Raw genomic sequence first — 15,102 nt, forward strand, 5'->3', positions numbered from 1 at the left:
TCGTTCAATATTTAAAATAATCAGTGGAAAAAAAACAGAGAAAAAAACACAAATATAGTTAAACGGACTGAATTATCATGTCGCAATGAACAACAACATTAATAAATGTACTTTTATATTTGAAACGTGCAACTAGGTGAACAAAAATAACGTTTGATAGGGGATAAATATTGGATGAGCAATGCTTATGCTGAAAACACATAAGAAATAAAAGGCTGTCAATCAAGGGCAAAACGTTGTGCATTCCACCACATGACTGGTGAATTCCACTGGCAAAGCTCTGCAGAGTGGTTTGGAGGCCGTCATTGTAAAGACAAAACCCATATTTCTCAGGGACCCTGGGAAATAAGGGTATTTATAGTACTGCATCTTGTACAGTAAAATAGCCGAACATTTGACACGCACATGCACATCTCTCTCTCTCTCTCTCTCTCTCTCTCTCTCTCTCTCTCTCTCTCTCTCTCGTGTGATGCTGGCTCTTACCTCTATTGCCTGTTCTGTGCAGGTATATGTAGATATATATATATGTATTTTGAAAAACGTTGTGCCCATGCACAAGAGTGCACTCGAGACCAGCGCTGATGGTGGCACATCTTTATTCAAGTAGAACCGCTGTCATCAAGAGGGTGAGTACAGCAAAGTTGCAGTGTTTAAAATACGACACGTTTCGGGAATGGCTCCCTACTTCCTGGTACAACACCGCAACTAGCAGTCCAACACACCTGCATTCATTTGACCTAACACGCCCTCCAATGGGCCAATCCTCTGTGAGGTCAGTCCCAACTGAATTCTGGGACTTGCAGTGTTCCACCATCAGCGCTGGTCTCGAGTGTACTCTTGTGGATGGGCACAACGTTTTCCAAAATTTCACGCGGCCGCCCAGCCGCGGAGAGCAGCACCACCCCGAGGATTGGAAAGGGGGCCGTGAGGTTTCGCATTTGCGGAGTCTTATGGAGCAGCGTGGGGGTTGATTTTGAGCCACTACATCCAGAGGGGCCCATTCAGGGTTAAATGCATTAAGACTCGCAGGACAAATATTGTGGCCATTGACATTGCGACACACTGAAAGTCCCAGAATTCAGTTGGGACTGACCTCACAGAGGATTGGCCCATTGGAGGGCGTGTTTGGTCAAATGAATGCAGGTGTGTTGGACTGCTAGTTGCGGTGTTGTACCAGGAAGTAGGGAGCCATTCCCGAAACGTGTCGTATTTTAAACACTGCAACTTTGCTGTACTCACCCTCTTGATGACAGCGGTTCTACTTGAATAAAGATGTGCCACCATCAGCGCTGGTCTCGAGTGCTCTCTTGTGCAAGGGCACAACGTTTTCCAAAATATATATATATATATATACATACATATACCTGCACAGAACAGGCAATAGAGGTAAGAGCCAGCATCACACCAGAAAGCTTTCTGCAGTATGCTTTTAAAGCTGCAGTCGAGTGGTGGGTGCAAGCTTGAAGCTGCAGTAGAGTGGTGCAAGCTGGAAGCTGCAGTAGAGTGGTGGGTGCAAGCTTGAAGCTGCAGTAGAGTGGTGTGGTGCAAGCTTGAAGGTGCAGTAGAATGGTGTGGTGCAAGCTTGAAGCTGCAGTAGAGTGGTGTGGTGCAAGCTTGAAGCTGCAGTAGAGTGGTGTGGTGCAAGCTTGAAGCTGCAGTAGAGTGGTGTGGTGCAAGCTTGAAGCTGCAGTAGAGTGGTGGGGTGCAAGCTTGAAGCTGCAGTAGAGTGGTGCAAGCTTGAAGGTGCAGTAGAGTGGTGCAAGCTTGAAGGTGCAGTAGAGTGGCGTGGTGCAAGCTTGAAGCTGCAGTAGAGTGGTGCAAGCTTGAAGCTGCAGTAGAGTGGTGCAAGCTTGAAGCTGCAGTAGAGTGGTGCAAGCTTGAAGCTGCAGTAGAGTGGTGTGGTGCAAGCTTGAAGCGGCAGTAGAGTGGTGGCGTGCAAGCTTGAAGCTGCAGTAGAGTGGTGGGGTGCAAGCTTGAAGCTGCAGTAGAGTGGTGGGTGCACGCTTGAAGCTGCAGTAGAGTGGTGGGGTGCAAGCTTGAAGCTGCAGTAGAGTGGTGTGGTGCAAGCTTGAAGCTGCAGTAGAGTGGTGGGGTGCAAGCTTGAAGCTGCAGTAGAGTGGTGCAAGCTTGAAGCTGCAGTAGAGTGGTGCAAGCTTGAAGCTGCAGTAGAGTGGTGGGGTGCAAGCCTGAAGCTGCAGTAGAGTGGTGGGGTGCAAGCTTGAAGCTGCAGTAGAGTGGTGGCGTGCAAGCTTGAAGCTGCAGTAGAGTGGTGGCGTGCAAGCTTGAAGCTGCAGTAGAGTGGTGGGTGCAAGCTTGAAGCTGCAGCAGAGTGGTGGGGTGCAAGCTTGAAGGTGCAGTAGAGTGGTGGGTGCAAGCTTGAAGCTGCAGTAGAGTGGTGCAAGCTTGAAGGTGCAGTAGAGTGCTGGGGTGCAAGCTTGAAGGTGCAGTAGAGTGGTGCAAGCTTGAAGCTGCAGTAGAGTGGTGCAAGCTTAAAGCTGCAGTAGAGTGCTGGGGTGCAAGCTTGAAGCTGCAGTAGAGTGTTGTGGTGCAAGCTTGAAGCTGCAGTAGAGTGGTGCAAGCTTGAAGCTGCAGTAGAGTGGTGCAAGCTTGAAGGTGCAGTAGAGTGGTGCAAGCTTGAAGGTGCAGTAGAGTGCTGGGGTGCAAGCTTGAAGCTGCAGTAGAGTGGTGCAAGCTTGAAGCTGCAGTAGAGTGGTGCAAGCTTGAAGTTGCAGTAGAGTGGTGTGGTGCAAGCTTGAAGCGGCAGTAGCGTGGTGGGGTGCAAGCTTGAAGCTGCAGTAGAGTGGTGGGGTGCAAGCTTGAAGCTGCAGTAGAGTGGTGTGGTGCAAGCTTGAAGCCGCAGTAGAGTGGTGGGGTGCAAGCTTGAAGCTGCAGTAGAGTGGTGCAAGCTTGAAGGTGCAGTAGAGTGGTGCAAGTTTGAAGCTACAGTAGAGTGGTGCAAGCTTGAAGCTGCAGTAGAGTGGTGCAAGCTTGAAGCTGCAGTAGAGTGGTGGGTGCAAGCTTGAAGCTGCAGTAGAGTGGTGGGTGCAAGCTTGAAGCTGCAGTAGAGTGGTGCAAGCTTGAAGCTGCAGTAGAGTGGTGGCGTGCAAGCTTGAAGCTGCAGTAGAGTGGTGCAAGCTTGAAGCTGCAGAAGAGTGGTGGGTGCAAGCTTGAAGCTGCAGTAGAGTGGTGGGGTGCAAGCTTGAAGCTGCAGTATTGGGGTGCAAGCTTGAAGCTGCAGTAGAGTGGTGGGGTGCAAGCTTGAAGCTGCAGTAGAGTGGTGGCGTGCAAGCTTGAAGCTGAAGTAGAGTGGTGCAAGCTTGAAGGTGCAGTAGAGTGGTGCAAGCTTGAAGGTGCAGTAGAGTGGTGTGGTGTAAGCTTGAAGCTGCAGTAGAGTGGTGCAAGCTTGAAGCTGCAGTAGAGTGGTGCAAGCTTGAAGCTGCAGTAGAGTGGTGGGTGCAAGCTTGAAGCGGCAGTAGAGTGGTGGGGTGCAAGCTTGAAGCTGCAGTAGAGTGGTGCAAGCTTGAAGCCGCAGTAGAGTGCTGGGGTGCAAGCTTGAAGCGGCAGTAGAGTGGTGGGGTGCAAGCTTGAAGCTGCAGTAGAGTGGTGGGGTGCAAGCTTGAAGCTGCAGTAGAGTGGTGTGGTGCAAGCTTGAAGCTGCAGTAGAGTGGTGCAAGCTTGAAGGTGCAGTAGAGTGGTGCAAGCTTGAAGCTGCAGTAGAGTGGTGTGGTGCAAGCTTGAAGCTGCAGTAGAGTGGTGCAAGCTTGAAGCTGCAGTAGAGTGGTGTGGTGCAAGCTTGAAGTGGCAGTAGAGTGGTGGGATGCAACCTTGAAGCTGCAGTAGAGTGGTGGGGTGCAAGCTTGAAGCTGCAGTAGAGTGGTGGCGTGCAAGCTTGAAGCTGCAGTAGAGTGGTGGCGTGCAAGCTTGAAGCTGCAGTAGAGTGGTGCAAGCTTGAAGGTGCAGTAGAGTGGTGCAAGCTTGAAGCTGCAGTAGAGTGGTGCAAGCTTGAAGCTGCAGTAGAGTGCTGGGGTGCAAGCTTGAAGGTGCAGTAGAGTGGTGCAAGCTTGAAGGTGCAGTAGAGTGCTGGGGTGCAAGCTTGAAGGTGCAGTAGAGTGGTGCAAGCTTGAAGCTGCAGTAGAGTGGTGCAAGCTTGAAGCTGCAGTAGAGTGCTGGGGTGCAAGCTTGAAGGTGCAGTAGAGTGGTGCAAGCTTGAAGGTGCAGTAGAGTGCTGGGGTGCAAGCTTGAAGGTGCAGTAGAGTGGTGCAAGCTTGAAGGAGCAGTAGAGTGCTGGGGTGCAAGCTTGAAGGTGCAGTAGAGTGGTGCAAGCTTGAAGCTGCAGTAGAGTGCTGGGGTGCAAGCTTGAAGGTGCAGTAGAGTGGTGCAAGCTTGAAGGTGCAGTAGAGTGCTGGGGTGCAAGCTTGAAGGTGCAGTAGAGTGGTGCAAGCTTGAAGCTGCAGTAGAGTGGTGGAAGCTTGAAGCTGCAGTAGAGTGGGGGGGGTGTTTCTTTGCCAACCTAACATTTCACGATGTTCTGTCAAAGGCTCAAACTCTTCCTCCTGGGGTGGGGGGGTACCTATGGTACCCCCTACATTTGCATGCACAACATGGCAGGCACCGTGCGGTGCCTGCCACGTTGTGCATGCAAATGCACAACATGCCTTTTTGACATTGCGGCGGGTGCAGCTGAAAGCACCACCCGCCGCAATGTTAATAATGTGGGATGTGCCCGCCAGTGTGGCGGGCGCATCCTAATTTCACATGCGGGACCGCCGCATGCATTGTGGGCGGTCCCATTTCCCGGGGCTATGCGAGCTGACTTTTACTAATGGACCCCCTAGGCTTCCTGTTTTCTGTTTTTACAGATAAATACAGACAGAAAACCATTTCTTTTTTTGTCTGTATTTATTTTTAAATGTGGATAAAAACAGAAATTGGGTGCTTTTTGAGTGATTCTAAATACCCTTTGCCATGCCTGCCAGGCCAATAACTGTGTGGGTTGATAGGTAAGGGGGTTAAAAAAGAATGGAATTTTAGTAAAGAGGCTTAAACAGCAGTAGATATGCACAAGTCTGATTCAGAAATGTGCATATTTTCATATAAGTGCATTGATTTATCTTCTGCGGGTGTTCATATCACTGAAACCGGGCATGCATTCAAACATGACTGCATATTGATTGGTTCAATAAATGTGGAAAAATTCCAGTTTCAGCTCTATTTCTTTCACCAAACCCGTTATAAATATGGATAAATACAGATAAAGTTGACAAAAAATAAATATGGATAAATACAGACGGAAATGTCCAAAAACATAAATACCATAAAACCTGGAGCTCTAATCAGGGGGCCCTTTTCTGCGCAGCCTAGGCAGAGAGGGTATCTGTGCACATCTTTTGGCATCTTGAAGTCAAATATCTCAGAGTTAATGCATGTTTTTCTTACACCAGACAGGTTCTGCTTCCCTTCATAGTGAAAACCCAAACTGGAAATCTGCAAAATATTTTCTCCAGCTTTTTTTGAATTTGCTCCAGCACAATGGGATCTGTGATTTCTGCTAAAAATGCCGGTTAAAAGGAATTTTGAAATCCATCATGGTATTTTACACAACTGGAGACATTGACAAGCCTTTACCTCCCTTTCAGTGTCACTTCACAACCGTCACCTAGAGCTTTTCCTCAGGAGCAATATCCTCGCTGTGCTGATTCTCCCGAGGACAAAGATGCTCATGGTACTCTCAGAGTATAGGAAACCGCTCTCAACTTTGAGTGCTACATGAGACCTAGAGATATCAGTTGAAACAAAATATGGAATCACTCCATGTCCACCTGTGTCTTGTTAAGAGAGGGATAAAAAATATTCCCCACAATTAAAAGTTGTCGGAATTGGGTTACGATGTCCCTGGGATTGTCCTGCAGCACGCGATCTCCTGGGAAGCCTGGATCTTGGCCCACACCGTGATGTGTGATGTGGTGTGAGATTGGGAGTACATGGACTGTGGTGTCTTCTTGGATATCTTGAGGTTCTGCTCTGTTAGTGATCCTTTGAATTATCTTTTTCATTAGACCAACTATAAGCCAAACTGTCCTATCTACGTGTACAGGCTGGGGGGCGAGGAAGCGTACACCATCGACTCCATCTGCAAGAACGGCATGGGTGAGTCTGGCTTGATGCAGCCCTACTATCATGTGACTGGGCCCTAGAAGCAGACTGTGTGGCTCCATGGGTGGTGTGCGGGTGTATGACGCTGTGAGGTCATGTGAGGAGATGATTCAGAGAGTATGGCTCCATGGGTGGTGTGCGGGTGTATGATGCTGTGAGGTCATGTGAGGGGATGTTTCAGAGAGTAAGGAGGTCCACCTCGCAGAGAGTACAAGGTATCCGTGGCAGAATGGTGTCTGCTGGTGTAACGTGTCTTCTCACACTGGCTATGAGATGGTATATGCGGGAATGTGATGTGTGCAATACTGCAAGGACAGAGACTATAGAATACCTGGGTCTGTGAGAGATGTCTGGTGATGTTAGGGAGGTCACTTCACCCAGAAAAGGTTTTGTGTGGATGCCGCATGAGACATTAACTCATACTGGTCGTGTGTGATGTCCCTTATACTGTGAGAGATATTATCACAAATCCATATGTTGCGTGATGTCTCTCTTACTGTGAGAGATGTTTCCCTACGCTCAGTACAAGTTGATAGTCTCTCTGAGGAATGCCTGATGGTGCCCAAGAAGTTATCTCAAGTGGGTTTTAAGGTATTTTGTGGTGCGAGTGACGTCTCTGAGGATGTCCGAGTATTCGCCTCATACTTTCCAATCTTTTCTCCTCAGGGATGGAGGTTGGGCCGCAGCCGCAGGGCGTTGTCAGAGCCGATTGTCTCGAGCAAATGAGAGCGCTCATCAGACATGGACTGGACTTCATCGAAAAATTCAACCAAGGTTTGAAATTATGGAAACTGATAAACTCTTGCTTTTCTTCTGGGTAGAGACCAGATCTGTGTGAGTTTGGGACTTATCTTGTTTCTTTGGGAGATCTCTCTGTAACCAACTGTCTGTACTTTGAAGTAGAACTTCTTTTTCCTGAAACTAAACATAAATATACAAATAAGTGACTATCTTAAATATGTGCCATACATACCACTCTCTAGCACTATGATAACTACCAAAGCGGCTGTCAGTCATTACCTCCCCGTTCTTTACATCAGGAGTTATTACATCGTGGCCACTCTATAGGGAATCACCACATCAAGACTACCGTTAGATCACAACTTAGCAAATATGTTTTTAATTTAGCATTTTATTATAAATTACAGAGTGGTTGTAGCCACTGTGTTTTATAGTTAGATTTCCCAGACATAGGAATTCCTCAGATTTTTGCTTGCCAATAACTTTTCCGCTTTTTGACGAAACTCCATGAAACTTTGCAGACCTGTTCCCGTTTCTACATTGGCTGATGATGCAAAGAATCGTGGTGATTAGTTAACAGGTTTGAAGATAAAAGGGGGTCTCAAAACACGTTTTTCCACCAAATTTAGCAGGAATATAGATTATGGCCTGGAAAAGATCCTTTTTAGGTCTCGCTATGCAGCGTGCATGCGCTGCGTAGCGAGACCTTTAGCCGTCGTTCTCCTCTTTTTCGAAGCACATACTCATGCTTGTGGCGGCATACAGCTTGCGGGAACAAGCAGGAGCGCGCCACAAGCACGAGTATGTGCTTCGAAAAAGAGCAGCATGCGCACACACCACTCCCGGCTCACCTCCTGCTCAGACTGACTCTCCCACTCTGTCTCACTGACTGACTGACTCACTCTCACTGACTGACAGACTCTCCCACTCTCTCTCACTGACTGACAGACCCACTCTCACTGACAGACTCTCCCAATCTCTCACTGACTGACTCACTCTCTCTCACTGACTGACTGACTCACTCACTCACTGACTTACTCACTCACTCTCACTGACAGACTCTCCCACTCTCTCACTGACTGACAGACTCACTCTCACTGACAGACTCTCCCAATCTCTCACTGACTGACTCACTCACTCTCACTGACTGACTGACTCACTCTCACTGACTGACTGACTTACTCACTCTCACTGACTGACTCACTCTCACTGACTGACAGACTCACTCTCACTGACTGACAGACTCTCACTGACAGACTCTCACTCTCACTGACTGACTCACTCACTCTCTCTGACTGACAGACACTCTCACTGACACTCTCCCACTCTCTCTCACTGACTGACTGACTCACTCTCACTGACAGACTCTCACTGACAGACAGACTCTCACTGACAGACAGACTCTCACTGACACTCTCCCACTCACTCTCACTGACAGACTCTCACTGACTCACTCTCACTCTCTCACTAACTGACTCACTCACTCTCTCTCTCTCTCTCACTGACTGACTCACTCTCTCACTGACTTTCACTCCCACTGACTGACTGACTGACTCTCTCACTCCCACTGACTGACTGACTGACTCTCTCACTCTCACTGACTGACTGACTGACTCTCTCACTCCCACTGACTGACTGACTGACTCTCTCACTCTCACTGACTGACTCTCTCACTCTCTCTGACTGACAGACACTCTCACTGACACTCTCCCACTCACTCTCACTGACAGACTCTCACTGACTCACTCTCACTCTCTCACTAACTGACTCACTCACTCTCTCTCTCTCACTGACTGACTCACTCTCTCACTGACTTTCACTCTCACTGACTGACTCTCTCACTCCCACTGACTGACTGACTGACTCTCTCACTCTCACTGACTGACTCTCTCTCTCACTCTCACTGACTGACTGACTGACTCTCTCACTCTCACTGACTGACTCTCTCACTCACTCTCACTAACTGACTGACTGACCTTCACCCTCCTGTTATTTATGCCCTCCATAACAAAAAAACACAACAAGCAACTATAGGGGCAGGCAGATACAAGTTGCCAGCATTGAAAGGACAAAAAAACTCAAGACATAATTTTTAATACTTTTTTAATATGGTCGTTCAGTTGTGCATAATGCTTTTTTGGTCATATCTAAGGTAACAAAAATGCTTCTGACACTTCATGATAACTTTTCAGCATGCTGCAGACTTCTGTACAGCACAGCTTAAAGACATAGGCAAAGTCAATATCTCTGGCTAAACACTTATAAGTTCCCAAAGGCGAGTCCTATTGGCTATGCCAATGCTTGTTGTATTATGTGATAATCCATTCAGGAGTTTTGTACTAATAAGTGACTAAAAAGTAGTGCTATATTGGGCCCACAAACCACCCTGGAAATCCTAACTATAGGTGTAATATAGATAGATGCTGCCTGCCTCTGAGGTGTATCGGCTTTATTATTGTATTTGTAGTTGTGCATGAGCTCTGCGCATGGAGTGGGACAGGGCAAAGCATGCTTAAAGTACCAGTGACAGAGCTGCCGGTTCGCAGGAGCTGTGGGAGTGTATATACCTGCATACATGGTACGGCGTATCACACAAGAATAATTGGAAAGTTAAAATGGGGCAGAATGGCCTTCGCTCGATCCTAGGGAAGTCTGATGACCACAAATACCACGGAGGGCACTAGCTCAGTAAGCGAAGTTGTGATTTTCCAGTTAAAAAATGAAAATATACAAGTATATATATTTATGCCTTGCCTATGAAAATAAATGAGGCCTAATAAACTATAATTTGGACCAAGTGTACTAATATACACAGATGTATACATTAATTACTGCAGTTCAATGGCATTATTACTACATTAGAGAACGAATGACAAGAAAAAAATGTTAATGTCACAAACTCCATTCTCAAATCACTTTACACCAGTGGTTCCAACCTTTTGACTTCTGTGGACCCCCAATTAATCATTCCTGGAATTTGGAGTCCCCCGCTGAATCATTATTGGAATTTGGGGACCACCAATGAGTCATTATTAGAATCTGTGGACCCGGCCCAAGCTATTTTAATAATTTAAACTCCAAACCGTACGCAAAAACAGGGAAGCAAACATTTATAAAATAAATACACAAACGATGAAGTATTTTACTTAATCCACACGAATATTAAAAAAAAACAAAAAAAAACAAAAATCCCAATTTTAATTTCATTAGGAAAATTTGAGCTTTTCTAAATTCAATTGTGGCCACCGATTGTCCATACTGCGTTCTGTCTGATGCACTTGCACTGCTTCCACAAATCAATATCAGGATACCAACTTAATTTTTAGCCTCCAGTTTCAAATTCCTAAACATTTGCAGATTATTTTAAAATTTCAATTTTAATATTTTGTATCTTTATTAATATACACGTTATTAATTGGTTAAAATCATTTCACTAAACAGTTATGGGCACCCATAGGTTTCTTGACAACAGGTGGAGGAACCCTGCCTTAGATGTAAACAACTTGGGCCAACTCAAAAGGCCTAGTCATCATCATTTGATCTCACTGCACGGATTTAACCCCTTGTGTTGTGGCGATGGTTCAACATGTTTGTTTAGAATTGCTGCAGATGAAAAAACATAATTGTAAAAACAATATGTGCAGCTCCACTGAGTGCAAGATGTTTTTTATTGCAATTCTTAAGAATAAAGAGAGGCCTCGTAACCCACGGAAGGCTTCGCCTCTCATGAATCAGGATCCCTCCTTGTACTGAACAGTGGCAATATATAGTACATACCATTCTGGACACCTGTATGTATGCAAATTATCATTCTATCTGTCCATCTATTCACATGGGAAAAACCTCAAAAAGCCCCCCAAAAAAACTCAGTTAAATTGACATTAGGGTTGCAAATCAAAACCTAGAAATCTGTTTCCACCGCATTTCTCCCCTCTTCCTCGTTTTAAAGTGCTTTCCAGGTTATTCAATGTGGAGTAACTAAATGGTTCAAAATCGAATCTAAAATGATCCCAGTAGCACCTGGCGCCACTTTGGACAGACGCTGTGTGATCCCAGTAGCACCTGGCACCTCTTTGGACAGGTGCTGTGTGATCCCAGTAGCACCTGGCGCCACTTTGGACAGACGCTGTGTGATCCCAGTAGCACCTGGCGCCTCTTTGGACAGAGGCTGTGTGATCTCAGTAGCACCTGGCGCCACTTTGGACAGAGGCTGTGTGATCCCAGTAGCACCTGGCGCCACTTTGGACAGAGGCTGTGTGATCCCAGTAGCACCTGGCGCCACTTTGGACAGAGGCTGTGTGATCCCAGTAGCACCTGGCGCCACTTTGGACAGAGGCTGTGTGATCCCAGTAGCACCTGGCGCCACTTTGGACAGAGGCTGTGTGATCCCAGTAGCACCTGGCGCCTCTTTGGACAGAGGCTGTGTGATCCCAGTAGCACCTGGCGCCTCTTTGGACAGAGGCTGTGTGATCCCAGTAGCACCTGGCGCCTCTTTGGACAGGTGCTGTGTGATCCCAGTAGCACCTGGCACCACTTTGGACAGAGGCTGTGTGATCCCAGTAGCACCTGGCGCCTCTTTGGACAGAGGCTGTATGATCCCAGTAGCACCTGGCGCCACTTTGGACAGAGGCTGTGTGATCCCAGTAGCACCTGGCGCCACTTTGGACAGACGCTGTGTGATCCCAGTAGCACCTGGCGCCTCTTTGGACAGAGGCTGTGTGATCCCAGTAGCACCTGGCGCCACTTTGGACAGAGGCTGTGTGATCCCAGTAGCACCTGGCACCTCTTTGGACAGAGGCTGTGTGATCCCAGTAGCACCTGGCGCCTCTTTGGACAGAGGCTGTGTGATCTCAGTAGCACCTGGCGCCTCTTTGGACAGGTGCTGTGTGATCCCAGTAGCACCTGGCGCCACTTTGGACAGAGGCTGTGTGATCCCAGTAGCACCTGGCGCCTCTTTGGACAGAGGCTGTGTGATCCCAGTAGCACCTGGCGCCACTTTGGACAGAGGCTGTGTGATACCAGTAGCCCCTGGCGCCTCTTTGGACAGAGGCTGTGTGATCCCAGTAGCACCTGGCGCCTCTTTGGACAGAGGCTGTGTGATCCCAGTAGCACCTGGCGCCTCTTTGGACAGAGGCTGTGTGATCCCAGTAGCACCTGGCGCCTCTTTGGACAGAGGCTGTGTGATCCCAGTAGCACCTGGCGCCACTTTGGACAGAGGCTGTGTGATCCCAGTAGCACCTGACGCCTCTTTGGACAGAGGCTGTGTGATCCCAGTAGCACCTGGCACCACTTTGGACAGAGGCTGTGTGATCCCAGTAGCACCTGGCGCCACTTTGGACAGAGGCTGTGTGATCCCAGTAGCACCTGGCGCCACTTTGGACAGAGGCTGTGTGATCCCAGTAGCACCTGGCGCCTCTTTGGACAGAGGCTGTGTGATCCCAGTAGCACCTGGCACCTCTTTGGACAGAGGCTGTGTGATCCCAGTAGCACCTGGCACCACTTTGGACAGAGGCTCTGTGATCCCAGTAGCACCTGGCGCCACTTTGGACAGAGGCTGTGTGATCCCAGTAGCACCTGGCACCACTTTGGACAGAGGCTGTGTGATCCCAGTAGCACCTGGCGCCACTTTGGACAGAGGCTGTGTGATCCCAGTAGCACCTGGCGCCTCTTTGGACAGAGGCTGTGTGATCCCAGTAGCACCTGGCACCACTTTGGACAGAGGCTGTGTGATCCCAGTAGCACCTGGCACCACTTTGGACAGAGGCTGTGTGATCCCAGTAGCACCTGGCACCACTTTGGACAGAGGCTGTGTGATCCCAGTAGCACCTGGCGCCTCTTTGGACAGAGGCTGTGTGATCCCAGTATCACCTGGCCCCACTTTGGACAGAGGCTGTGTGATCCCAGTAGCACCTGGCCCCACTTTGGACAGAGGCTGTGTGATCCCAGTAGCACCTTGCACCACTTTGGACAGAGGCTGTGTGATCCCAGTAGCACCTGGCGCCTCTTTGGACAGAGGCTGTGTGATCCCAGTAGCACCTGCGCCACTTTGGACAGAGGCCGTGTGATCCCAGTACCACCTGGCCCCACTTTGGACAGAGGCTGTGTGATCCCAGTAGCACCTGGCACCACTTCGGACAGAGGCTGTGTGATCCCAGTAGCACCTGGCGCCTCTTTGGACAGAGGCTGTGTGATCCCAGTAGCACCTGGCCCCACTTTGGACAGAGGCTGTGTGATCCCAGTAGCACCTGTCGCCTCTTTGGACAGAGGCTGTGTGATCCCAGTAGCACCTGGCGCCTCTTTGGACAGAGGCTGTGTGATCCCAGTAGCACCTGGCACCACTTTGGACAGAGGCTGTGTGATCCCAGTAGCACCTGGCACCACTTCGGACAGAGGCTGTGTGATTCCAGTAGCACCTGGCACCACTTTGGACAGAGGCTGGGTTTTACCCCTATCCTGGTCCTACCTTTAGAAGCACATCACCGATGCAGTTTAATGGTACAGACGGAAGGCGGTGCTGTAGAACGAATAGCCAATGGTGTGTTTCCTGATGGGGAGAGGTAGCAAGCAAAGCACCACATTAGGGCATTGAAGGAGTAAACATTGGATCATCAACCCTTGTCACAGAAAAAAGGTCCTAGCAGGGGACAACCGCAAGAATGCGGATCCAATACATTCCTACAATGATGGCGCCGCTCTCTCTATTCCTCCTGCCCATCTTTCCAACGCCTCTCTCCATGCAGCTTTCCATTTTCTCACCGTTCTCTGCTGGTCATTTCACACTAGATTTCCCTCACCTCTCTATTACTCTCCTGACAAAAGCTCCATCTAAATATTTTTTAATTCTTTTTAACTTGCCCCCTTTTTTTTTTCTTTTTACAGTTTAATGGCTCCTTTTAAGAAATTCGATTATTAATTAGGGTGGATGACTCCCCACCTCCAGTAACAATCACACTTCTTATCACAGTAAACCCTGAAAGGCATTGAACTAACCTGGGCTCAACGCCCCGGTATCTATAGTAAAGGCTTACCTTAGGGCAATGTGTCAAGCATTGATGCAGTAACAAAGTCACCACCTCAAAACAATACAGTAGAGTTCAATGTAATAAATTAAACATAAACACTATAAAAGTCCAATATGAAGAACAGGACATAAGATTTAAAAAAGTTTTAAGTAGAAATAAGACCAAAAAGCACAAAGGTCAATGGTGGTTACTAGCTGCAGTAGATCCGGACCGAGGCACAATTGGAGGCCGACCATTGGATACACCACCCAAGGATTGTTCTGGGTATAGATTTTCCCTTATGACTCTTTAGTCCTTTATATCCCAAGCTATACAACAGGGCACTTAGGTGCTCACACGGTGTCAGGCAGAGGACAAGAGCAGGGTCTAGTCCAGTTGCCACTGGTCAGTCTCAGGAAAGGTCTCTAGTGGCTTGTTGTATCCCTGTAGCACGAGCAGAAGGTCAGCCTCATGACCCTTGGAATCCACGTCTTTGTCCGTGGTTCAAAAGAGAGCAAGTCCGGTCCTTTAGGGCTCCTCTCGTGTCACAGACATCAGGTCCAGTCCTCTTCTGTTCTTCCTGAGGTCCACGAGTGTTCCGAAGTGGGTGCCTGCAGATGCCACATTTATGCATGGCATGTGCTTGTGAGAGGGAATGACTCCTGGACGCACCCTACCCAATGGGGTGAAGGTGCCACCTGCTACCGCTACCTACTTAGCGCATTCTTAGATGGCGAACGTCTTGGGCTACACTCAACTTGTGTTCTGAGGGCTGGGGAAGTACACTATAGGAAACCTATCCTTCTCCCACATCTACCATTTAACTCCATTTTGAGCAACCTTTGTATTTCCCCCACACTCCATAAACACAGAAACAGAAGTCTAGTACAACAAACATCAGGGTTTTCCAGCAACCAGAAAGCGAAAACTAACAAGCATTTGCAATGTAATAGGTCTCGCATTTGCGAGAGTGTAAGCTATTTGCATTGTAAATGAGAATGCCTTTTATTTATCTGTTTTGATAATCAAAAACATAAATAAAAGGCATGGTCATTTACCATGCCAGTAGCTCAAACTCTTATAAATGTGAGACCTATTTAATTTCAAAGGAGCGGCCGCCATTGTCCTGGGCTGCTTGGAAAGGGAAAGCACGCATGGTGCGCTGAATGTTGCGGCAAATCATGTCATGCCTGCAGTAGTTGAAACT

At 48.2% G+C, this 15,102-nt stretch overlaps 1 protein-coding gene across 4 annotated transcripts in view; it reads left to right on the plus strand.

The window, feature by feature from the left end:
* The window catches only part of LOC146839529 (N-acyl-aromatic-L-amino acid amidohydrolase (carboxylate-forming)-like), a 227,892-nt gene that overhangs the window by 195,355 nt on the left and 17,435 nt on the right, over positions 1 to 15,102 (plus strand). For all 4 annotated transcript variants that reach the window (XM_085651584.1, XM_085651583.1, XM_085651582.1 and 1 more), the window contains exons 4-5: positions 6,057 to 6,147; positions 6,820 to 6,927. In XM_085651584.1, coding sequence (XP_085507710.1) covers positions 6,057 to 6,147; positions 6,820 to 6,927 — 199 coding nt within the window. The remainder of the gene's footprint in view (positions 1 to 6,056; positions 6,148 to 6,819; positions 6,928 to 15,102) is intronic.

The sequence above is a fragment of the Triturus cristatus genome, chromosome 4_1 (assembly GCF_964204655.1).
Source record: "Triturus cristatus chromosome 4_1, aTriCri1.1, whole genome shotgun sequence".
In the NCBI taxonomy this organism is placed as follows: domain Eukaryota; kingdom Metazoa; phylum Chordata; class Amphibia; order Caudata; family Salamandridae; genus Triturus; species Triturus cristatus.